The sequence below is a fragment of the Carcharodon carcharias genome, chromosome 36, assembly GCF_017639515.1.
Source record: "Carcharodon carcharias isolate sCarCar2 chromosome 36, sCarCar2.pri, whole genome shotgun sequence".
Classification (NCBI taxonomy): domain Eukaryota; kingdom Metazoa; phylum Chordata; class Chondrichthyes; order Lamniformes; family Lamnidae; genus Carcharodon; species Carcharodon carcharias.
The window spans coordinates 1,039,778-1,066,490 of NC_054502.1; the positions used below are offsets into that span (position 1 = coordinate 1,039,778).

Consider the following 26,713-nt stretch of genomic DNA (forward strand, 5'->3'; position numbering starts at 1 on the left):
ATCTCAGTCCTAAAAATTGACCCAGGAACCCAATCTAGTGAATATAGATATACTGAGTACATACTAAACAGAGATTGATAGATTTTCGAATACTAAGGGATTTGAGGAATATGGAAATGATGTGGGAAAGTGGAGTTTAGGTAGATCAGCCACGATTGAATTAAATGGTAGAGCAGGCTTGAACAGCTGAATGGCTTAGATTAGAGACTGGAGCAGTCAAGAGAGGTGTTGAAGAGATAGAACTGGGTATCATCAATGTACATATGGAACTTGTTGTGTTTTCAGATGATGTTACCAAGGGGCAGCATGTAAAAGAGAAATAGAACGAGGTCAAGGAATAGTTCTGGGGGCACCAGAGATAATGGTGCAGGATTGAGAAGAGAAGTCATAGTAGGAGATTCTTGGTTACGATTGGATTGATAAGAAATGCAGCAAAGACTCACATTCAGCTGCAGTGGAAATGGACTTGCCAACTTCTGCTGCAAGGAGTATGTCTTTGAGGAGTTTTACTGCAAACTCTACAGTCTTCTGAACTTGTGCTGCTGTGTGTCCCCTCTCTATGGTGCATTATTAGAATACTGATTCAAAAACCCCTAAAAGCTCTCCACTGCTCTCTCCTTTAATAGTATTCTTAAAATCCAGCTTCACTATGATCACTGTGTCCATTTTTGATTTCATTTGTTAAAATTTTCAAACATTTTTCCTTAATGGTAAACAAAAGTTGTGCATGAGATATATAGAAAGAGCAGCATAAAGAACTTTATATCTAACCCCGTGCTGTACTTGCCCTGGGAGTGTTGATGGGGACAGTGTAGAGGGAGGTTTACTCTGTATCTAACCCCATGCTGTACTCATCCTGAGAGTATTTGATGGAACAGGAGGTTTATTCTGTATCTACTCAACTAAATTTAGACAGGGGCCTCAGTTTGTCTACACAGGAGTTGCACCTCACCTCAACAGTTTGACACATCACCACAATGGCACATACTTTGTTCATCGACAGTGCCTGTACCTTTGTGGATTGATGAAGTTCATCACAGGGTGCTCTGCTCTATCGATGTACAATTGATCAAGATCACAGCATCTGTCAGCAGTGGAACTGGACAATGTCAGACATGGGCCATTGTCTTTTAACTGAGTCTGCATTGGCCCCTCTGCACTGCACACCTAATTCAAACCATGTAAACAGCTCCAGGACCATCTCCTCAGAGGTACAGATATTTCTTCACTCCGTGTCATCTCTTCTCCTGACCCTTTGTACGGTCAAAGGGCAGACGCTGTCCTGGAATAGTCACCCACCTGACCATTCTCTGTCTGAGAGCCTGACATATGAGTGCCAACAGCATCTAGTACCACAGCGCAATATTATGGCTGAGTCCAATCCAGATGGCACCTCTGGATGAGGTCAATAGGAAGGAATTCTGGCTGTTTCTCTTTTGCCTTCCCTACCAGAGGCAATGCAGCTGTTACTCAGCTGCAACACTGATTGAGACCTTGTTCAAAGCTGACATTCTTCTGCCGTGTGGGGCTCAGTGACCTACAGTGGAGCCGTAAGAAATTTTACCTCAAGTTCCTTGAAGGAGTATATAATGTGTTGGGTCTGTAATGCACAGTACCTGTAATATGCTACATCTCCACTGTACGGGCCTGCAACATGCTGTATCTGTAATGCACGGTCCCTGTAACATACTACATTTGTGATGCACAGGCTGTAATGTGCTGAGTCTGTAATGCACAAGGTCTGTAACAATCTGGATTGTAATGCACAGGTACCTGTGATGTGCTACTTCTGTAATGCACAGGACTGTAGCATAATGGGTCTATAATGCACAGATACCTGTAATGTGCTGGGTTTGACGTGCATGGTTACTCTTGTCATGCATGGGTACCGGTAACATGCTGACACTGTAATGCACAGGGCCTGCAACGTGCTGGGTCTGGAATGCATGGATATGCAGTAGTGCCTATGATAATTTTTCAGTGCTCTCAAAACTTATGCTTTGATTTAATAAGCATTTCAGAACAATTATTGATCCACAAGCATCAGAGCCATTAACCAGTTTCTCAACTAGGGAAGGGTTTAACAATGTCCTGTTCTACAGGAATATGCATTACATTTATGCTCTTAGTTTTTGGAATGGAGGCATCCAGAGTTTACAGAAAGCAGGAGTGATGAAGCACTCAGTACAATGATGTTCGGGATAATGATCAGCAACTGGGTTCTTCAGTCATAGTCGGCAGATTTTTTTTTTACTGAAGCTGCAGTAATAATATTACAATCAATTATTCTGCATATTGCTTGACCTTGTGCTGCACCTAGTAACAACCCACCTAGCAGTGAATTACAAAGACCAGGAGAGCTCAGGGTCAATTTGAGTCGAGTCAGCTGAGCACCAGTAGGGAGACAACAGACAGCAATGTCCCTGCATTAAAGAAAGACAGATCACTGTCCAATGACCCCCGGGTTAGAGGACGTTGCGGGGGGGCGGGGGAGAAGCAAGCTGGGATTCCTGTTCCTAATCCCTATCCAGGGACAACTACTGGAGGGATCAGCCCCAACAATGATGCACTAATGGTGGTATATCCTGCTAACACTCACTGTCCAAGCTCACAGATTAGGAAAGGACACCCGAGGGTGGTACCAGAGATAGCACAGTGTGCTGAAATTTGCAGTCCATCCAGACTCCTCAACATTGGAGTTAAGTGAATAGAAAGCTCAAGAGTTAAAAGCAGCAGTTTATCAGACAGGGCATAATCATAACGAAACAGCACACATCCATTGAAAAAACTTTGCTATACCAGTGTCCATGAGCCTGAATTTAAGTTTTTATTTAATTATACAAGGAGATACAAAGCATCCACAGCAGCAGTTACAACAGCACAAACCAGTCCCAAAACACAGAAATACGGCAGTTAGGAGAGGGAGGAGAGAGAACATCCCAGGGCTTCATCGTCTTGATGAACGAGTCACTCCATGAGGCCGCTCTGACACTCGGCTCTGGATTCCTGAAGCTGCAACTTCTTCTACGAAACTAGCAAAAAAGAAAAAGGAAGACTTGCATTTATGTTACATTTTTCACATACTCAAAACCTTCCAACACACTTTCACGTACTTTTTGGAGTGTAGTCACTGTTGTAATGTAAGAAATGCAGGAGTTCCTCAGGGTAGTGGTCCTAGGCCCAACAATCTTCAGTTGCTTAATCAATGACTTTCTCTCCAACATAAAGTCAGAAGTGGGGAATTCACTGATGATTGCACAACATTCAGCACATTCGAGACTCCACAAATACTGAAGCAGTCTGAGCCCATATGCAGAAAAACCTGGACAACATTAAGGCTTGGGCTGACAAGTAACATTCACGCCACACAAATGCGAGGAAATGACCATCTCCAACGAGAGAGAATCCAACCATCTCCCCATGACATTCAATAGCATTACCATCACTGAATCCCCCGTTATCAACATCCTGTGGGGGGTTACAATTGACCAGAAACTGAATTAGACTAGCCATATAAATACTGTGGCTACAAGAAGTCAGAGGCTGGGAATCCTGCAGCGACTCCCCTCCTGACTCCCCAAAGCCTATCCACCATCTACAAGGCACAAATCAGGAGTGTGATGGAATACTTTCCACTTGCCTGGATGGGTGCAGCTCCAACAACACAAAAAGTTCGACACCATCCAGGACAAAGCAACCTGCATCATCAGCACCCCAGCCACCACCACCAGCAACCACTCTCTCCACCACCAATGCACAGTGGCACTGTGGGAGGGTCAGTACTGAGGGAGCGCCGCACTGTGGGAGGGTCAGTACTGAGGGAGCGCCGCACTGTGGGAGGGTCAGTACTGAGGGAGCGCCGCACTGTGGGAGGGTCAGTACTGAGGGAGCGCTGCACTGTGGGAGGGTCAGTACTGAGGGAGCGCCGCATTATTGGTGGTGTACCATCTACAAGATGCACAGCAGCAACTCACCACAGCTCCTTCAACAGCACCTTCCAAACCCACGACCATTACCATCTAGAAGGAAAAGGGCAGCAGATAGATAGGAACACCACCAAGTGGCAAGTTCCCCTCCAAGCCACTCACCATCCTGACTTGGAAATATGTCACCATTACTGACCCTCTGACAGTGCTCACACCACCTACCCAAGGACAATTAGAGATTGGCAATGAAAATGCTGGCCTAACCAGTGAAGCCCACATCCCATGAAAGAGTGAATAAGAAAAACTGAAACAGCCAACACCTCACAGTAAGCTCTCAAATAAACAACAGTAATGACTGGATAATCTGTTTTATGATGTTGGTTGGGAGATAAATTGTCATCTGGGACACCAGGAAGAACCCCCTTTTCTCTTTTCGAAAATTGGACTGTCGACCAACTAGAGCAGAAGGAGCTTCAGATTAATGTGTCCTCTGAAATACAATAACACCAATAATGCGGTGCTCCCTCAGTACTGACCCTCCCACAGTGCGGCGCTCCCTCAGTACTGACCCTCCCACAGTGCGGCGCTCCCTCAGTACTGACCCTCCCACAGTGCGGCGCTCCCTCAGTACTGACCCTCCCACAGTGCGGCGCTCCCTCAGTAGTGCACTGGAGTGTCAACCTGGATTTTGTATTCAGATCACCAAATTGGAATTCGAACCCTCAACTTTCTGAACCAGAAACGAGACTACTACCAAGTAAGCAAGCAACAGCTGGTGGAAATGGAAACAAATCACCGCGGAAAAGGACTTACAGCCCCTACATTCTGGGAAGGATCTCCAGGCCCTTTGTCTGCTCCTCACAAATCATCTTAGCAGCAGCAACACATCAGTATCCTGGACCCAAAGACCCCCAACAACCTGAGTGCCGAACTGTCTCCAGTCTCTCCTGCTCTCCAGCCTGAGGGTTAGTATGTATACCCACAAACAAATTGAGCAGCTAATTGCCAGCATTTGTCACAGGGTTGTCCAGTATTCTTGTTCCTGTGAAAGCCTGCATCATAATTAAAGCTCCTGTAGCTCAGGCTATCATGGGATCAGAAGAAAATGAAACTTCCACTGACCAACCGTGCAAAGTAATAGGAATTGGGGAAAGGGTGATGGGAGATGCCCAAGAGACAGGAGCACCAAAATACAGAAGACCAGAGGGAGATTTGATACAGGTGCTCACATCCTGAAGGATTTTGCTAAGATACAGAGGGAAAAACAAATTTGGTAATTAAAGAAAAATAGATTATCACTAAAACAATGAGGGAGCAATTAGAAGGGTTTTAAGTATATAGAATGTCTAACCAGAAATAAGAATGAAAACAGGATCCAGAATTGTTTCTAAAATGGGAAATAGAGAAAAACTTGAAATAGAAAAAAAATGACATTATTCGGGGAAAGGGCAGGGAAATGGGTCTAAGTGGTAGGTCTTTCAGAGAGAACTGATACCAAGGTGATCAGCCAAATGGCTGCTCCATTCCCACTTTCCCTCCAACCTTCTGTCCACACCCAAGAACACAAGAAATGGAAACAAACCCTTCAAGCCTAGTCCACCAGTGAACAATCATGGCTGATCCTAGACACCCAACTCCATCATTCTTCATTATCCCCATATCCCTTAATTCCCTTAGTATCCAAAGATTTACTGATCTTAGCCTTGCAGATATTCACAGCTCTCTGGGATGGACAATTCCAAAGATTCACACCTTTTGAGTGAAGAAATTTCTCATCTCAGTCCTAAATGGCCAAGCCATTATTCTGAGACTGTGACCCCATGCTTTAGATTTCCCAGCCAGGGGAAACATTTTCTCAGAATCTATCCTGTGAAACTCTAAGAAACATATACATTTCAATTAGATCATTTTCTTCTAAACTTCAGAGAATATGTCCTCTCTTAACCTCTCTCCATTCTGTGCCAATTCACCCCCCTCCTGTGCCACAACTCCCCTGTTCTTGCTGGTCACTCACCCCCAACCCACTCACCAGCCCCATGTCTTTGCCTCTAGTCACATCTCGTTCCCACTCAGCCCCTTCTCACTCACGCTGTGTCCTGCCCACACAGAGAACAAATATTTCAGAAGGTATGAGAAATTTCCATCTGCTGTCATCAGTTGTCATCCTTGAAAACCAAACTGCTTTAAATTATTGAGAGACTGTCAGTAGAGCTGTATGTAACGGAGCAGAGTATGATAGAGTTACTGACTGGCGAGGTCTCAGAATGGCCATGGGACCTCCAATCAACAGGCTCACAATGAATGAGGACATTTTATTTCCAAATACAGATTCTAATTGGTTAATCTCAACACAACACAGCAAATAAAGCAAAAAGTTTTCCAACCGTACCTTTGTACCCCAGTGAGAGTCAGCGCCTTCAAGACAGGAGGGCAAAGATACCCCAGTGAGAGTCAGCGCCTTCAGGAGAGGAAGGGGACCTGTACCCCAGTGAGAGTCAATACCTTCAGGAGAGGAGGGGGACCTGTACCCCAGTGAGAGTCAGCACCTTCAGGAGAGGAGGGGGACCTGTACCCCAGTGAGAGTTAGCGCCTTCAGGAGAGGAGGGGACCTGTACCCCAGTGAGAGTCAGCACCTTCAGGAGAGGAGGGGGACCCGTACCCCAGTGAGAGTCAGCACCTTCAGGAGAGGAGGGGACCTGTACCCCAGTGAGAGTTAGCGCCTTCAGGAGAGGAGGGGACCTGTACCCCAGTGAGAGTCAGCACCTTCAGGAGAGGAGGGGGACCTGTACCCCAGTGAGAGTCAGCACCTTCAGGAGAGGAGGGGACCCTGTAGCCCAGTGAGAGTCAGCACCTTCAGGAGAGGAGGGGACCTGTACCCCAGTGAGAGTCAGCACCTTCAGGAGAGGAGGGAGACCTGTACCCCAGTGAGAGTTAGCGCCTTCAGGAGAGGAGGGGGACCTGTACCCCAGTGAGAGTCAGCACCTTCAGGAGAGGAGGGAGACCTGTACCCCAGTGAGAGTCAGCGCCTTCAGGAGAGGAGGGGGACCTGTACCCCAGTGAGAGTCAGCACCTTCAGGAGAGGAGGGGGACCTGTACCCCAGTGAGAGTCAGCGCCTTCAGGAGAGGAGGGGGACCTGTACCCCAGTGAGAGTCAATACCTTCAGGAGAGGAGGGGGACCTGTACCCCAGTGAGAGTCAGCGCCTTCAGGAGAGGAGGGGACCCTGTACCCCAGTGAGAGTCAGCAACTTCAGGAGAGGAGGGGACCCTGTAGCCCAGTGAGAGTCAGCACCTTCAGGAGAGGAGGGGGACCCGTACCCCAGTTAGTGTCAGGACAGAAGGGAGAAAATGGGAGCTTTAAGAGTGGCCAGTAATTATTTTGGAGATAAAACTATAAAGTAAAAGGAAAAAAGACTGCCATTTGTCCTGTGAACCCAGAACTACATGAATTAGTTTCAATCAGTCATCGATTACCGTAGCACTAATTTACATACTGGTTTCCAGTTAAACTTTGCCCTTTTTTTCTTCAGGGTACTCCCAACAGGGCTCTGAGCAGCTGCTAGTGTAGGGAGAGGCGTAGAGACAACCACCTGTCACACTGTTTGTGGAGCTTCAAGTTACTAACCCCGAGGGGTGTGGGAGAGAGTGAAGGCTGGTGCTGTAATGGACTAACTCAATAGCATGAGGCAGTGGAGATGGGGTGGGGGAGGCTGTGTGGAAAGAAAAGAGCCCAGTAAAAGGTGAGGTGTTTTAGTCTCTATCACAAGCAGTGCTAACTCCAAGTCAATTTCTGCACTGGCTGTGAACACCAAGCAAACTGGATGAACAACATAAAACTCCCCCAGCAGGAGTAACAGGGCTTTCTGCTTCTGTAGACACTTTGACTCAGGACTCCACTGGGGGAGGGAGTATAATTCAGCACTGCTGAATTCTGCAGGCTGTAATATTGTGCAGTTCATGTTTCCAAATAATAACGAATGGAGAGACTGCGGAAAATGACGTCAAGTCAGGAAGGAATGACATCAAACTGCAGTGGAGTTGGGCTTAGACCAAGGTCAGTTCTGACCTCTTGTCACATTTGATAATTATTTTATTATTACTATGTTGGAGGGAAAAGGTCTAGCTGACAAACTCCTTGAGAATCCTGGATAAACTCCAAGCAGCGAATGTCTTGGTTGTAACAGAATTGTGAACTGCATGCAATCACAGGCCGGGATTCATACAGAAGCACACTTTCATTTGAAAGTTCTTAGTTTTGCTGTTTAAAAAACTCTCAAATGTTGATATGCAGCACCAAAAGTAGATGAACTAGCTATTGGTATTGCTATATCTAAAGCCTTGCAGTGTGGAAATTGCCTGCTGCATTTACCCATGGAACAACAGTAACTGCGTTTGAAAGTAATTCACTCAATCGGGCATCACGAGACATTATAATGAAATATCTGTGTTTCCATACAGGGATCTCCTAATAATGCAAACCACAACCATGCAAAGATTGTCAATGGATCAAATCCCTTCCCATTTACTCCCAATGCACAGAATTCCAATGGACCAAAACCATACTTAACCAGAAGAGCATTGCAGTTAACCTGATATTGTTCTTAACCCACTGTCCCAACAATTACATATAATTAGAAACAAGAATATAAACAGAAAGTGCTGGAAAAACTTAGCAGGTCCAGCAGCATCTGTGCATCCAAAGAAGAGTCATTTGACTCAAAACATTAACTTGGTTTCCCTCTCCGCTGATGCTACCAGACCCACTTTTTCCAGCGCTTGGTTTTTATTTCAGATTTCCAGCATCCACAAAATTTTTCCTTTATATAAAAGGAACAGGAACCCTGGTCACTATTTCTCTTTATGTGAGATCTTTCATTCCCCTAGTTTCCCCTTTGCTGAGAACAGCCATAGGCTTCAATCCTGGGAGCTTGACTTATTGACTTCACTAATGTGCTCTCAAGGATACCACACCCTGAGCTTTAAGACAGCTCTGAGCTTCAAGAGTAACTGAACTCAGTGACCAAGTCCAAGCTATGTAATTGTGTGGGATTCTGCTCGAGCTAGCCAGGATCAGAAATTCCATTGCCAGGTGTCCTGACTCCAAATGCAGACTTGCCCTTACCTCTTGGTGTTGTGAATGGTTGTTCCCCCCAGGACAATCCTCACTCCTGGACTGGTACGGTTCAGATTGTAGACAGTCTGTGCCTCCTCATAGGTCCCTCCTCCAATGATAAACACGATGATATCTTGCGGCCTGTGGGAAAGGAGTGTGACACTGAGTACCATCAAAGTGCAGTCAGCTAAGCGTAATATTACTGAGCAAATAGGGCTCCTGCTAAATGTAAAATCAGGAGCTCCTTGGAGGGAGGTAATCTAATTGATGAATTTAATAAATAAGAGATACTTCAATATGGACTGACTGTGTATCCAAATCCAGGACCGTTGCTCCCAGTGGGAGCAACCATTAATCTCAGTGCTCCTGCTCCTGACTGTTGTCCTGTGTCAGGACAGAACTGATCTGCAATGTCCTCTGAGGTCAAATATCTGGCTGACTTTCAAGATCCAGGCTAATGCTATGGAGCTAAACCCCACTGAGAAGTTATCTTCAAAACAAAAGGGAGAAAGGTTAGATGATAAAAAGGGCAAGAACAACTTGCATTTATATTGTACCTTGAAAGTAAAAATATGTCCCAAGGTGCTTCACATGAGTGTAATCAGAAAAAATTGACAAAGATGGAGTTATTAGGGCTGGTGACTAAATGCTCGGTCAAAAGGAGTGTCTTAATGGAGGACAGAGGCGGGAAAGTTTTAGGGAGGCGGTTGCAGAGCTTAGGGCCCAGATAACTGAGGCACTACTGCCAATGGTGGAAATTGAGGAACACAGATCTTAGAAGGTCGTCGGGGCCGGAGGAGGTGACAGAGGCAGGGAGGGGTGTCGGGGCCGGAGGAGGTGACAGAGGCAGGGAGGGGTGTCGGGGCCGGAGGAGGTGACAGAGGCAGGGAGGGGTGTCGGGGCCGGAGGAGGTGACAGAGGCAGGGAGGGGTGTCGGGGCCGGAGGAGGTGACAGAGGCAGGGAGGGGTGTCGGGGCCGGAGGAGGTGACAGAGGCAGGGAGGGGTGTCGGGGCCGGAGGAGGTGACAGAGGCAGGGAGGGGTGTCGGGGCCGGAGGAGGTGACAGAGGCAGGGAGGGGTGTCGGGGCCGGAGGAGGTGACAGAGGCAGGGAGGGGTGTCGGGGCCGGAGGAGGTGACAGAGGCAGGGAGGGGTGTTGGGGCTGGAGGAGGTGACAGAGGCAGGGAGTGACAAGGCCAGGCAGAGGCACTTTCTCCTGGACTGTTGGAAGCGGTGTGGCCTGAACCACAGTCATTTTGTCAATGAACACACCCATTTAAAAGAAGAGAAAATCCATTTTCCATGAGAGTTAATGGAGTGTTTCAGGCCTGGGAGAGATCAGACACCTGAAGGAAGTGCCAACAGTCAGTCAGATTCCACATCTCAATCCAATCAGCAAGCAAGAGTCAGTGGTATGGAGGTAGTACAATCATGGGTTCAAAACACAGATTGGTCTGGAATCCAGGGCTCAGTTGAACTGGTAGATTTGTCCCGGAGGAGTTTTAATCAGAGTCCTTGCACACTGCTCATCTGTCACATCTGCAGCACCTGGTGCCTTAGGCTACTAGAGGATGGGTGGAGCCTTCTTGTCTGGCTCAGCTATCTCACATGAGGTGCCTGTAGTGTCAAACACTCAATGCAGTTTATTGGATCACTGATGAAGGGACTCCTGGCTGTGCAGTCAAGTGAATTCTGGTAACAGAAAGTACTAAAGGAAATGGAGAATTTCCCTGGAATCTGAACTAAGGGTCAGAGGGTACTGCACAGACCTGCTCCACAAACAGTTGGAAGAGACAGTTATTGGTGGGTTCCATGTTGTCTCAGGAAGGAGGGCCAAAAGCACACGGCCAGTGCCAGCTTCCCCGCGGGGCACACGGGCAAATACAGACAGCTTAGCCCTCTTCCACCCCCCCACCAGTCATTACTGTCACCCCCCTCCGATACAGCTCCCTGTCCACTCAGGCTATTTTGTTTTCTTTCTTCCCCTGCTAACTCTTGTTTGATTTAGCTACCGTTCATATTTGACACGCACTGGTTTCTCACTCAAAGTTTCCATTCTTCATACATGAGAATGGTACATTGGTTGGCCACTGAAGTACATGCAACATCTCTTCCTAACTTGATCCAGTGTTTATTCTCACCTCCTAAAGGGGACCCTGGAGAGTGACCAGAGGCAACCTTAATCGTAGCATAGGAATATTGAGGCCAATTGTGGTCCACTGGCTGAAATCATGGAGGCCATGGGCTTTGTGGTCTGTACAGTCTCAGAGGTGTGCAATCAGCACCAATGCAGACAACGTTAACTGCAACAGGAGTCAAAGGTGCACCAGTCAGACAGGACCAAGCAATGAATATTTAAACGCAGGCTGATCACTAAAAGTGGAGAGCGTTCTAGGGTTACCAGCACACTGGAACAGACAGCTCTCAGGAGACTCTGGGTTTCACCAGTTTCACTTACAGAAACTTTGAGGTTGGGGGAGAGAGAGAAAGAAAGAAAATGAACAGGAGGGAGGGAGGTGTTCTGTTGGCAGAAACTCACTTCAGCCTCACCAGACAAACATACATAAAGTAGGAATCCCCTTGAGACAAACATAGGAACATTCAGCCCTCGGAGCTTGTTTTACAGACGAAAGTGATGGCACAGCTTCTGGACACCACTTTCTTGTTTGACTCTAACAGATGAAGAGGAGTCTGCTCCTGGGGGGAGGCTCGGCTAACAGGTGAAGGGGTTGGGTTGCAAAGAATGTGGAGCAGCAGCCCAAGCATGCCTCTCAATAGCTCAGTGGCTCATCTACAAGAAAAACAGATGCCAACATCTTAAGGAGACAGCGCGCTTAGAGTTTGCGATGGACAGGTGCACACAGCCTTTTCTGCTGAGCTTTGAGATCAAGGCAAGGGAATGTGTTAATACTCTACTGTAACACTGGTGGCAAAGGACCCTGCTGTCAGTGAGTGACAGTCACAGAAAGAAACAGAGGCGGTAAATGACTATCACAGCGTATGATCAGCAGAGGAGAAAAAAAGGCCTTATCCAGACGGACAGAGGAAATCTCAACACACCTATAACACGCAAAGGGAACTGAAGCACGGGGAGACTTTCCAGGGATGCCAAAGTTATTAAATAATTTTGCTTCACTTTTAACAGTCCCTTGGGATCCCAGCTGCATCTCTCTCCAAACAATACCACGCTATATTTATTTTTAGTTAGTTGCATGGGCTTTTGAAAAATAGGAAAGGATGGGCATTAACAATAAGTGTTTAAGAAGTTCAGTGTTTCCAGGTCACATTACTCCCTAAAATCCTGTCTCCTCCTCTCCTGAAGGTGCTCACTCTCACTGGGGTACGGGTCCCCTCCTCTCCTGAAGGTGCTGATTCTCACTGGGGTACAGGTCCCCCACCTTTCCTGAAGGTGCTGATTCTCACTGGGGTACAGGTCCCCCTCCTCTACTGAAGGTGCTGACTCTCACTGGGGTACAGGTCCCCCTCCTCTCCTGAAGGTGCTGACTCTCACTGGGGTACAGGTCCCCCTCCTCTCCTGAAGGTGCTGACTCTCACTGGGGTACAGGTCCCCCTCCTCTCCTGAAGGTGCTGATTCTCACTGGGGTACAGGTCCCCCTCCTCTCCTGAAGGTGCTGACTCTCACTGGGGTACAGGACCCCTCCTCTCCTGAAGGTGCTGACTCTCACTGGGGTACAGGTTCCCCCTCCTCTCCTGAAGGTGCTGACTCTCACTGGGGTACAGGTCCCCCTCCTCTCCTGAAGGTGCTGACTCTCACTGGGGTACAGGTCCCCTCCTCTCCTGAAGGTGCTGACTCTCACTGGGGTAAGTCAAAACCAGTCAGTGCACAGACAAGGGACTAACAGACATCTGACACAAGTCTTGGTTTAGAACAGGTTATTCACTTACCGGTCTCGCAGTGTGTTTGGTCCGAGATACGGGTACTGGCTGTCCTTCAGCTTGCCTTTAATCAGTTGGTCCAGGGTGTCCTGAAGCAATGGCTGGTGTTGTGTGTACACATTCTCAATACCCTGCAGAGAAAATGTCAATCCATTACAGAGCACGCTCCCCTAGGCACGCTGCCACCTCAGCCAGTACCCCACCAGGCACCACTCCCGACACTCCCCCCACCGGGCTGCACCCCCTCGACACGCCCCCCACCGGGCTGCACCCCCTCGACACTCCCCCCACCGGGCTGCACCCCCTCGACACTCCCCCCACCGGGCTGCACCCCCTCGACACTCCCCCCACCGGGCTGCACCCCCTCGACACTCCCCCCACCGGGCTGCACCCCCTCGACACTCCCCCCACCGGGCTGCACCCCCTCGACACTCCCCCCACCGGGCTGCACCCCCTCGACACTCCCCCCACCGGGCTGCACCCCCTCGACACTCCCCCCACCGGGCTGCACCCCCACGACACTCCCCCCACCGGGCTGCACCCCCTCGACACTCCCCCCACCGGGCTGCACCCCCTCGACACTCCCCCCACCGGGCTGCACCCCCTCGACACTCCCCCCACCGGGCTGCACCCCCTCGACACTCCCCCCACCGGGCTGCACCCCCTCGACACTCCCCCCACCGGGCTGCACCCCCTCGACACTCCCCCCACCGGGCTGCACCCCCTCGACACTCCCCCCACCGGGCTGCACCCCCTCGACACTCCCCCCACCGGGCTGCACCCCCTCGACACTCCCCCCACCGGGCTGCACCCCCTCGACACTCCCCCCACCGGGCTGCACCCCCTCGACACTCCCCCCACCGGGCTGCACCCCCTCGACACTCCCCCCACCGGGCTGCACCCCCTCGACACTCCCCCCACCGGGCTGCACCCCCTCGACACTCCCCCCACCGGGCTGCACCCCCTCGACACTCCCCCCACCGGGCTGCACCCCCTCGACACTCCCCCCACCGGGCTGCACCCCCTCGACACTCCCCCCACCGGGCTGCACCCCCTCGACACTCCCCCCACCGGGCTGCACCCCCTCGACACTCCCCCCCACCGGGCTGCACCCCCTCGACACTCCCCCCACCGGGCTGCACCCCCTCGACACTCCCCCCACCGGGCTGCACCCCCTCGACACTCCCCCCACCGGGCTGCACCCCCTCGACACTCCCCCCACCGGGCTGCACCCCCTCGACACTCCCCCCACCGGGCTGCACCCCCTCGACACTCCCCCCACCGGGCTGCACCCCCTCGACACTCCCCCCACCGGGCTGCACCCCCTCGACACTCCCCCCACCGGGCTGCACCCCCTCGACACTCCCCCCACCGGGCTGCACCCCCTCGACACTCCCCCCACCGGGCTGCACCCCCTCGACACTCCCCCCACCGGGCTGCACCCCCTCGACACTCCCCCCACCGGGCTGCACCCCCTCGACACTCCCCCCACCGGGCTGCACCCCCTCGACACTCCCCCCACCGGGCTGCACCCCCTCGACACTCCCCCCACCGGGCTGCACCCCCTCGACACTCCCCCCACCGGGCTGCACCCCCTCGACACTCCCCCCACCGGGCTGCACCCCCTCGACACTCCCCCCACCGGGCTGCACCCCCTCGACACTCCCCCCACCGGGCTGCACCCCCTCGACACTCCCCCCACCGGGCTGCACCCCCTCGACACTCCCCCCACCGGGCTGCACCCCCTCGACACTCCCCCCACCGGGCTGCACCCCCTCGACACTCCCCCCACCGGGCTGCACCCCCTCGACACTCCCCCCACCGGGCTGCACCCCCTCGACACTCCCCCCACCGGGCTGCACCCCCTCGACACTCCCCCCACCGGGCTGCACCCCCTCGACACTCCCCCCACCGGGCTGCACCCCCTCGACACTCCCCCCACCGGGCTGCACCCCCTCGACACTCCCCCCCACCGGGCTGCACCCCCTCGACACTCCCCCCACCGGGCTGCACCCCCTCGACACTCCCCCCACCGGGCTGCACCCCCTCGACACTCCCCCCACCGGGCTGCACCCCCTCGACACTCCCCCCACCGGGCTGCACCCCCTCGACACTCCCCCCACCGGGCTGCACCCCCTCGACACTCCCCCCACCGGGCTGCACCCCCTCGACACTCCCCCCACCGGGCTGCACCCCCTCGACACTCCCCCCACCGGGCTGCACCCCCTCGACACTCCCCCCACCGGGCTGCACCCCCTCGACACTCCCCCCACCGGGCTGCACCCCCTCGACACTCCCCCCACCGGGCTGCACCCCCTCGACACTCCCCCCACCGGGCTGCACCCCCTCGACACTCCCCCCACCGGGCTGCACCCCCTCGACACTCCCCCCACCGGGCTGCACCCCCTCGACACTCCCCCCACCGGGCTGCACCCCCTCGACACTCCCCCCACCGGGCTGCACCCCCTCGACACTCCCCCCACCGGGCTGCACCCCCTCGACACTCCCCCCACCGGGCTGCACCCCCTCGACACTCCCCCCACCGGGCTGCACCCCCTCGACACTCCCCCCACCGGGCTGCACCCCCTCGACACTCCCCCCACCGGGCTGCACCCCCTCGACACTCCCCCCACCGGGCTGCACCCCCTCGACACTCCCCCCACCGGGCTGCACCCCCTCGACACTCCCCCCACCGGGCTGCACCCCCTCGACACTCCCCCCACCGGGCTGCACCCCCTCGACACTCCCCCCACCGGGCTGCACCCCCTCGACACTCCCCCCACCGGGCTGCACCCCCTCGACACTCCCCCCACCGCGCTGCACCCCCTCGACACTCCCCCCACCGCGCTGCACCCCCTCGACACTCCCCCCACCGCGCTGCACCCCCTCGACACTCCCCCCACCGCGCTGCACCCCCTCGACACTCCCCCCACCGCGCTGCACCCCCTCGACACTCCCCCCACCGCGCTGCACCCCCTCGACACTCCCCCCACCGCGCTGCACCCCCTCGACACTCCCCCCACCGCGCTGCACCCCCTCGACACTCCCCCCACCGGGCTGCACCCCCTCGACACTCCCCCCACCGGGCTGCACCCCCTCGACACTCCCCCCACCGGGCTGCACCCCCTCGACACTCCCCCCACCGGGCTGCACCCCCTCGACACTCCCCCCACCGCGCTGCACCCCCTCGACACTCCCCCCACCGCGCTGCACCCCCTCGACACTCCCCCCACCGCGCTGCACCCCCTCGACACTCCCCCCACCGCGCTGCACCCCCTCGACACTCCCCCCACCGCGCTGCACCCCCTCGACACTCCCCCCACCGCGCTGCACCCCCTCGACACTTCCCCCACCGCGCTGCACCCCCTCGACACTTCACTGAAAGCATCACCCTGAGATGCCTTGCTCGCTACTGCATTCTCCCCACAACTTTTTACATCCCTAATAAGTAGCAAAATCAACTTCATTTGAAGTCAGTTAGTGTCAATCCTATAAAGGGAGCACCTGATGCTGCATGTAAAACAGATGTGGAGCTGGAAGGAGACAGGGACACCGAGTGAATGAAGTTACCCTTACGTGTGGGAACTTTCCACCGAGGGCCCTGCCCCCACCGAGGGAAGCTCCACTGCTGTGCACCACAAGGACAGAGGGGTTATGTCGAAGGAGATATTGCGAATTTATCAGTAAATGTAAACTTTACCTTCAGTCCTTTAAAGAACTGCTTGGTGATGGCAACAGCATCCTTTGGGGTCACAAGGTCACTTCCTCGGATTCTTTTCCCACCGTATTCCACAACAACTGATACCAACTAGGATAAAATTAACAAAAGGAGGGAGAAATAGTCATCAACTTCACATAGTGTAAATAGCGACAGACCCGTCCCCGTCAGTACTGTACCCCAGTGTTATACAGTGACAGACCTGTCCCCACCGGTATTGTACCCCAGTATTATACAGTGACTGATCCGTCCCCACCAGTACTGTACCCCAGTGTTATACAGTGACAGACCCGTCCCCACCAGTACTGTATCCGTGTTATACAGTGACAGACCCGTCCCCATCAGTACTGTACCCCAGTGTTATACCGTGACAGACCCGTCCCCACCAGTACTGTACCCCAGTTTCATACACTGACAGACCCGTCCCCACCAGTACTGTACCCCAGTGTTATATAGCGACAGACCCGTCCTGGTCAGTACTGTACCCCAGTGTTATACAGCGATAGACCAATCCCCACCAGTACTGTACCCCAGTGTTATACAGTGACAGACCCAGCCCCACCAATACTGTACCCCAGTGTTATACAGTGACAGACCCATCCCCACCAGTACTGTACCCCAGTGTTATAGTGACAGACCTGTTCCCGTCAGTACTGTACCCCAGTGTTATACAGTGACAGACCCATCCCCACCAGTACTGTACCCCAGTGTTATACAGTGACAGACTAGTACCCATCTCTACTATATGTATTAAACTGTGGACCATTTGCTTCATGTGCCCCCTTCAATCCCTGCCCAAATTGGCCAAACATAATGGGTGAGCCCAGACCTCGTGTGTCAGTTTTATATACTGTGAACAGCACTGTATATAAATTTCCCCTCTCCATAACCCAGGGATCACTGGACAGTGATCAGGAGCAAGAACCCTGGCTGATTTACCCTCTCTCTCTAACCCAGGGATCACTGGACAGTGACCAGGAGCAGGAACCCTGGCTGATTTCCCCTCTCTCTCCAACCCAGGGATCACTGGACAGTGATCAGGAGCAGGAACCCTGGCTGATTTCCCCTCTCTCTCTAACCCAGGGATCACTGGACAGTGATCAGGAGCAGGAACCCTGGCTGATTTCCCCTCTCTCTCTAACCCAGGGATCACTGGACAGTGATCAGGAGCAGGAACCCTGGCTGATTTACCCTCTCTCTCTAACCCAGGGGTCACTGGACAGTGATCAGGAGCAGGAACCCTGGCTGATTTCCCCTCTCTCCAACCCAGAGGTCACTGGACAGTGATCAGGAGCAGGAACCCTGGCTGATTTCCCCTCTGTCTCTCTCTCTCTAACCCAGGGATCACTAGACAGTGACCAGGAGCAGGAACCCTGGCTGATTTCCCCTCTCTCGCTCTCTAACCCAGGGATCACTAGACAGTGACCAGGAGCAGGAACCCTGGCTGATTTCCCCTCTCTCGCTCTCTAACCCAGGGATCACTAGACAGTGATCAGGAGCAGGAACCTTGGCTGATTTCCCCTCTCTCTCTAACCCAGGGATCACTAGACAGTGACCAGGAGCAGGAACCCTGGCTGATTTCCCCTCTGTCTCTCTTTCTCTAACCCAGGGGTCACTAGACAGTGACCAGGAGCAGGAACCCTGGCTGATTTCCCCTCTCTCGCTCTCTAACCCAGGGGTCACTAGACAGTGACCAGGAGCAGGAACCCTGGCTGATTTCCCCTCTCTTGCTCTCTAACCCAGGGATCACTAGACAGTGATCAGGAGCAAGAACCCTGGCTGATTTCCCCTCTCTCTCTAACCCAGGGATCAGTGAACAGTGATCAGGAGCAGGAACCCTGGCTGATTTCCCCTCTCTCTCTAACCCAGGGATCAGTGAACAGTGATCAGGAGCAGGAACCCTGGCTGATTTCCCCTCTCTCTCTAACCCAGGGGTCACTGGACAGTGATCAGGAGCAGGAACCCTGGCTGATTTCCCCTCTCTCTCTGACCCAGGGATCAGTGAACAGTGATCAGGAGCAGGAACCCGGGCTGATTTCCCCTCTCTCTCTAACCCAGGGGTCAGTGGACAGTGATCAGGAGCTGGAGATCCGGTTAATTGTTCATTGGATTGAATTATTGAGCCAATGCCAAAAATGAATTGCATTTCTACATGGATGGCCAGAGGCTGAAGCATGATCTGAATGCAACGTACTTGGAAGTGACCCTAGATAGCATTCTATCCTTCCTGGAACATCTGAAGAAAACAGCAGCAAAGGTCAAAAGCAGAAATTATCTATGTGGGGCACTGCTGCTCCAACACTCCGCAGCAGAGTACTGCGCACTTGTCTCCAAAAGTCATCTCACATACATCTTGTTGACATTCAACTGAATGCAACAATGCACATCATAACTGGAATCCTCCGCTTAACACCTCTGGCCTGGTTTCCTATCTTCATATACATCACTCCCGACAATCCACCAGCTGACCAAAACCCACAAGCTGGTTGAAACCATCTGTGCTGCAACTCACCACTCCATGATGACCTGTTCAACCCATTTACTGCCCACCTTTCATCGTGGCACCCCATATGGAGCACCCTTCATGAGCATAAGGTACCCGCAGACTGTTACTCACAATAAGAGGTTGTGGTGGAAGAATTAATCCAGGCTGGTCTTTTGGTTCAAGCTGGTTTATTTTCAAGACAACTCTTTAGTGCTACTGACTTCCAAGTAGCTCCTACCCAAAGTGTTCCAGCTGTATCTTTTTATTCTATTTAGATGGGCTAATCAATGCCCGTTACCTGTTTATCTAGCAATTGTCTTTAACAATTTGATAGTGTGACTATTTATACATTGACACAGACATCCTTTGGATCAAGGAATGGGAGCTTGGCCTAAATAGCCAAGTGGTTATGGTACTGGGTTTGTAACCCTGAGATCAAGAGTTCAAATCTCACAATGGCAAACTGTGAAACATGTAACTTCATCTGAAACAGATGGAAACAGGTTTGTACTCGAAAGAGTATCAAGGAATGGGAAACATGGAAAGTCACTAACAAGTTCCTTATGACAAACCCCATCTATCCAATGACAGCTTTGAAGTACCACAGTGACTGTGGTCCTTGCTAAACAGGTTCAGGGCAGGCCAGAGCCCCTGTGCAGCCAACCTCCACTGCTGGGGCCTTATGCACTTGTAGCAGACACAATATTGCACATTACCGAGGAGCATCCCCTATATAGACGAATCACCTTAAACTCAGCAAATGAGGAGGCTATCACTTGGCTTTGGGGATTTGCATTCACTACATAAATAAATAACTCAGAGGCCAACACTCACCCGCTTGTACTTTTCCGACACCCCCTTACGAGTCAGAGCCTCCATCAGCGAGGCCAGGCTACTGTTGCTGTGACGTTCATAACGCAGAGCGTAGAGCATCACCAGCCTCACTGCGTCCAAGTCCGTCACTTTGGGGTCCTGCAGCAACTTCCTCACGTTCTGTGGGTTACAGAAGCAGGGTTAACCCAGCAACAATTTCAGCACCATCCTCAAACACTAACACCAGGGCTATACCCAAACTCACTTCCCCTCCCAAAACTGCAATACATCATTGCTAAGGCTATCGCTCATCAATCACCCTCTGCAATGGCAGGCACAGCTTCTACACCCTTTGTCCTCAGATCAGGTCTTGTGATAGAATCACCACTCGAATGTTTCAAGGGCCCCACCCCAGCTCACCACCACCTCGGCCAATCCACAAATTTCCCCCAACTTCCAAACAACGTCTGCCCTCATTAAGAGGTGTGCTGTTTAATCTGAGCCAAGTGGAGGTGTGTTGGGGGATAGCAAATAACACAGCCACTGTTTCCCCTAGACTTCCATCATGTAGCTGTTCAGTGAGCGGGTCAACATTTTCCCCCTTAGGCTTGGTGAGGGACAACGCGAAGGAGATGTTGCCCTCCTGATCTGGGAGAGAGGAGCAAGGAAGCAGCATGTGACCTTTTGATAGACAGAACATCAGATGGGAGAAAAATGTCAAGCAGCAGGAGTGACGGGCCAGCTGTGAGTCTGTTAGCGACAGTCTGTGCACACAGTTACAGTTACTCATAGGTCATGGACTAGGGCTCTGTGACTGTGTGGGTCACAGTTAAACAGAGCACACTCTGTCTTTCTCATTGCCTCACACTCTACAAAAACACAAAAGCCCTTGTCATCACCATAATTAGAGAATTAAAAAGCAGAAGTCAGCTTAACAGTTGTGGTCAGAGGGGTTTAGGATAAAAATGGTCAAAGTTCAAGAGCAGAAAAACACCCTAGTGTCTGAAGACTATGACACAAAGGCTCACAATTAATTCTTTATGGCGCTGGACTTTCACCTTGAAGAATTAAGGGTTAATTAGACTCATTTTTAGTAAAGGTTTAAAGAACTCAAATGAGAAAGGAAAGTCTGTGTGATTTCACAGTCGCAAATTCCATCCAACCAAAAGTCAATTGGAAGAATTACAAGACAAAGTCAATCAAACATGGCTGTAAAGCTCCTCTCATCTCTCAAACAGCTCGATTGCCACATGAACTGGAATAAATCCGGAATAATTCACTCAGCTGCATTGCGATGTGGGAGTGAAGGGAAGTCTGTTTCACTAACTGGGACACAAAGACACTGTAAGTAGACCATGTCAGAAACATGCAGTTTCAAGTGCTTGAAAGGAGGTAGTGGTCAGCAGGTCACCTTGTGTTGGTAACTGGGAGACCTGGGAGCAGGTTGGCAGGTTCCTCAGTTTAAAACAGAGCAGCATGGTAAAGGCAAGTGAAATCAGCACGGCTTAATATCGAGATGATTTTATGGAAAAGAGATGTCAGTGAAACACTTAGTTCAATGATTGGAAGTCAGAGGGCACATCAGCATCTGCTCCACTCAACTGTTGTTTCATAGGCCAAATGTGCCAAAACAGAAGGTCAAGGAGCAGAAGGGATTGGCCCATTCCACAAAGTCCATCACAGCCCACCAGCAGTACACAGTGCAAAAGTCAGGGGAGAGAAGGTTGGAAGGTGCTGATATTCAGTAGGTCAGAGCAGTGGATGGGCTGCTTGCTTGGTACCATGGCATCACACATCCCATCACTTGCACCAAAAATTGCTGTTAGAGTGAGAGGTAGGAGGGGAGGCTCATGAGGTGGATGAACACAAGCATGGACCAGTTGGGCTGAATGGCCTGTTTCCCTGCTGCAAATTCTATGCAGTGTGTGACACCAACATGTTTACACACATTGACCAAACAAATACGTGGAACACGTTGTTTTGATTCCTGTCCCAGAGATCATCAGGGATGAAGGCCAGTTTGTGTAGTGTGTACTGACTCTCAGCATGCCTTCAAGAGGATTAACATCATATAAAGATTAAGTGGATTCAGAAGGTAAACGTCAGATTGATTTGGATCACCTGAGGGGATGGCAGTGGACATGGCCAGTACTTGCTCCTCCTTCTGGGGCCTGTTTTATATGTTTTGTTCCTTTCCTAACAGATTACTTGGCTGTGGGATTGCAAAGTGAGAGGGTTGGAAGTGTCTGGTGACAGTGCTCCAACCATCACCACTACAGGGCAGATTTAAAATCAGCTGGTCTTTATCTGCCTGTCATTTTTATTTGTTTGTATGTATCTAATACCCAAATAGATAATAATGCTGACAATGCTCTGATGCCTGGTACTTTCCTTTTGGTGCTTCTCAGTGACCCAAACTGACAGTTCCCCAGATTTAAACACAGAATACATCTTAGTCTGTCACCCAAATATAGACTCATTACATCCATTTTATCCAGAGGCAAATTCCACATAATCATACAAGCTACCAGTTAATGCAGTTCTTCTTGGGTTTAGAGAGAAACTTGAACATAAATACCACCAGCAGAGCTCTTTCCTCCCCTTCAAATGGAGCTAGTGGATCCTTAACTTTCACTTTAACAAATACAAGATGTATGTGGCATCTTGTAAAATGGCACCACTCAGTGCCTGTCTTAGCCTGGATTAGAATTAGGCTCACAGTCTCACCCTCTGAGCCAGAAGAGAGCATTACTGAATACAGTGAGCAGAGAAGAGGGTGGGTTTCAGATGGAAAACAGTCAAAACTCTACTCACACACTTCCCTCAATACACAAGCTGAAACATATGACAGACACTTTGATCCTAACTGCACCAGCTGAGACAGGAAGTTCCCATAAAGAGTTTCTGCTTTTCTCCAGCCCAGAGAGGAAGTTTTACAAAGAACCAGACCGCAAACAGGCAGATATCTCAGAGCTTTAATGACTACAGGACTGGTGGGTGGCGGGGGGGCGGAGGGTGATACATGAGCACACTCACAACACCTCCTCAATAATAGGGTTTAAGAGGGAAATAGCACTGGATTAGATACAGAGTTGAGTTCACTCTTTCTATACAGTCCAGTCAAAAGGATTAGATATGGAGTAAATCTCACTCTACACTGTCCCCATCAAACACTCCCAGGACAGGTACAGCACGGGGTTAGATACAGAGTCAAGCTCCCTCTCCACTGTCCCCATCAAACACTCCCAGGACAGGTACAGCACGGGGTTAGATACAGAGTAAAACTCCCTCTACACTGTCCCCATCAAACACTCCCAGGACAGGTACAGCACGGGGTTAGATACAGAGTAAAACTCCCTCTACACTGTCCCCATCAAACACTCCCAGGGCAGGTACAGCACGGGGTTAGATACAGAGTCAAGCTCCCTCTCCACTGTCCCCATCAAACACTCCCAGGACAGGTACAGCACGGGGTTAGATACAGAGTAAAGCTCCCTCTCCACTGTCCCCATCAAACACTCCCAGGACAGGTACAGCACGGGGTTAGATACAGAGTCAAGCTCCCTCTCCACTGTCCCCATCAAACACTCCCAGGACAGGTACAGCACGGGGTTAGATACAGAGTAAAACTCCCTCTACACTGTCCCCATCAAACACTCCCAGGGCAGGTACAGCACGGGGTTAGATACAGAGTAAAGCTCCCTCTACACTGTCCCCATCAAACACTCCCAGGACAGGTACAGCACAGGGTTAGAAACAGAGTAAAGCTCTCCCTACACTGTCCCCATCAAACACTCCCAGGACAGGTACAGCTCGGGGTTAGATACAGAGTAAAGCTCCCTCTACACCGTCCCCATCAAACACTCCCAGGGCAGGTACAGCATGGGGTTAGATACAGAGTAAAGCTCCCTCTACACTGTCCCCATCAAACACTCCCAGGACAGGTACAGCACGGGGTTAGATACAGAGTAAAGCTCCCTCTACACTGACCCCATCAAACACTCCCAGGACAGGTACAGCACGGGGTTAGATACTGGGTAAAGCTCCCTCTACACTGTCCCCGTCAAACACTCCCAGGACAGGTACAGCACGCGGTTAGATACAGAGTAAAGCTCCCTCTACACTGTCCCCATCAAACACTCCCAGGACAGGTACAGCACAGGGTTAGATACAGAGTAAAGCTCCCTCTACACTGTCCCCATCAAACACTCCCAGGACAGGTACAGCACGGGGTTAGATACAGAGTAAATCTCCCTCTACACTGTCCCCATCAAACACTCCCAGGACAGGTACAGCACGGGGTTAGATACAGTGTAAAGCTCCCTCTACACCGTCCACATCAAACACTCCCAGGACAGGTACAGCACGCGGTTAGATACAGAGTAAAGCTCCCTCTACACTGTCCCCATCAAACACTCCCAGGGCAGGTACAGCACGGGGTTAGATACAGAGTAAAGCTCCCTCTACACTGTCCCCATCAAACACTCCCAGGACAGGTACAGCACGGGGTTAGATACAGAGTCCCCATCATACACTCCCAGGACAGGTACAGCACGGGGTTAGATACAGAGTAAAGCTCCCTCTACACTGTCCCCCTCCAACACTCCCAGGACAGGTACAGCACGGGGTTAGATACAGAGTCAAGCTCCCTCTACACTGTCCCCACCAAACACTCCCAGGACAGGTACAGCACGGGGTTAGATACAGAGTAAAACTCCCTCTACACTGTCCCCATCAAACACTCCCAGGACAGGTACAGCGCAGAGTTAGATACAGAGTAAAACTCCCTCTACACTGTCCCCGTCAAACACTCCCAGGACAGGTACAGCACGGGGTTAGATACAGAGTAAAGCTCCCTCTACACTGTCCGCATCAAACACTCCCAGGACAGGTACAGCACGGGGTTAGATACAGAGTCCCCATCATACACTCCCAGGACAGGTACAGCACGGGGTTAGATACAGAGTAAAGCTCCCTCTACACTGTCCCCATCAAACACTCCCAGGACAGGTACAGCACGGGGTTAGATACAGAGTAAAGCTCCCTCTACACTGGCCCCATCAAACACTCCCAGGACAGGTACAGCACGGGGTTAGATACAGAGTAAAGCTCCCTGTACACTGTCCCCATCAAACACTCCCAGGACAGGTACAGCACGGGGTTAGATACAGAGTAAAGCTCCCTCTACACTGTCCCCATCAAACACTCCCAGGACAGGTACAGCACGGGGTTAGATACAGAGTAAAGCTCCCTCTACACTGTCCCCATCAAACACTCCCAGGACAGGTACAGCACGGGGTTAGATACAGAGTCCCCATCATACACTCCCAGGACAGGTACAGCACGGGGTTAGATACAGAGTAAAGCTCCCTCTACACTGTACCCATCAAACACTCCCAGGACAGATACAGCACGGGGTTAGATACAGAGTAAAGCTCCCTCTACACTGTCCCCCTCCAACACTCCCAGGACAGGTACAGCACGGGGTTAGATACAGAGTAAAGCTCCCTCTACACTGTCCCCATCAAACGCTCCCAGGACAGGTACAGCATGGGGTTAGATACAGAGTAAAGCTCCCTCTACACCGTCCCCATCAAACACTCCCAGGACAGGTACAGCACAGAGTTAGATACAGAGTCAAGCTTCCTCTACACTGTCCCCACCAAACACTCCCAGGACAGGTACAGCACGGGGTTAGATACAGAGTAAAACTCCCTCTACACTGTCCCCATCAAACACTCCCAGGACAGGTACAGTGCAGAGTTAGATACAGAGTCAAGCTCCCTCTACACTGTCCCCATCAAACACTCCCAGGACAGGTACAGCACGGGGTTAGATACAGAGTCCCCATCATACACTCCCAGGACAGGTACAGCACGGGGTTAGATACAGAGTCCCCATCATACACTCCCAGGACAGGTACAGCACGGGGTTAGATACAGAGTAAAGCTCCCTCTACACTGTACCCATCAAACACTCCCAGGACAGGTACAGCACGGGGTTAGATACAGAGTAAAGCTCCCTCTACACTGTCCCCATCAAACACTCCCAGGACAGGTACAGCACGGGGTTAGATACAGAGTAAAGCTCCCTCTACACCGTCCCCATCAAACACTCCCAGGGCAGGTACAGCACGGGGTTAGATACAGAGTAAAGCTCCCTCTACACTGTCCCCATCGAACACTCCCAGGACAGGTACAGCACGGGGTTAGATACAGAGTCCCCATCAAACACTCCCAGGACAGGTACAGCACGGGGTTAGATACAGAGTAAAGCTCCCTCTACACTGTCCCCGTCAAACACTCCCAGGACAGGTACAGCACGGGGTTAGATACAGAGTCCCCATCATACACTCCCAGGACAGGTACAGCACGGGGTTAGATACAGAGTAAAGCTCCCTCTACACTGTACCCATCAAACACTCCCAGGACAGATACAGCACGGGGTTAGATACAGAGTAAAGCTCCCTCTACACTGTCCGCAACAAACACTCCCAGGACAGGTACAGCACGGGGTTATATACAGAGTAAAGCTCCCTCTACACTGTCCCCATCAAACACTCCCAGGACAGGTACAGCACGGGGTTAGATACAGAGTAAAGCTCCCTCTACACCGTCCCCATCAAACACTCCCAGGACAGGTACAGCACAGAGTTAGATACAGAGTCAAGCTCCCTCTACACTGTCCCCACCAAACACTCCCAGGACAGGTACAGCACGGGGTTAGATACAGAGTCAAGCTCCCTCTACACTGTCCCCATCAAA

At 51.6% G+C, this 26,713-nt stretch overlaps 1 protein-coding gene and 1 long non-coding RNA gene across 2 annotated transcripts in view; one reads left to right on the forward strand and one right to left on the reverse strand.

The window, feature by feature from the left end:
• LOC121272914 overlaps positions 1-21,257 on the forward strand; it is a 45,802-nt gene extending 24,545 nt beyond the window's left edge. The window contains exon 4 of the long non-coding RNA XR_005941921.1: positions 21,188-21,257. This is a non-coding gene — a long non-coding RNA (uncharacterized LOC121272914). The remainder of the gene's footprint in view (positions 1-21,187) is intronic.
• vps45 (vacuolar protein sorting 45 homolog) overlaps positions 2,809-26,713 on the reverse strand; it is a 70,233-nt gene continuing 46,328 nt past the window's right edge. Inside the window, exons 10-14 of the mRNA XM_041179774.1 lie at positions 19,971-20,129; positions 16,634-16,741; positions 12,943-13,064; positions 9,047-9,178; positions 2,809-3,032 (exon numbers count right to left, since the gene is read on the reverse strand). Of these exons, the coding sequence (XP_041035708.1) occupies positions 2,948-3,032; positions 9,047-9,178; positions 12,943-13,064; positions 16,634-16,741; positions 19,971-20,129 (606 nt within the window). The 3' untranslated portion in view covers positions 2,809-2,947. The remainder of the gene's footprint in view (positions 3,033-9,046; positions 9,179-12,942; positions 13,065-16,633; positions 16,742-19,970; positions 20,130-26,713) is intronic.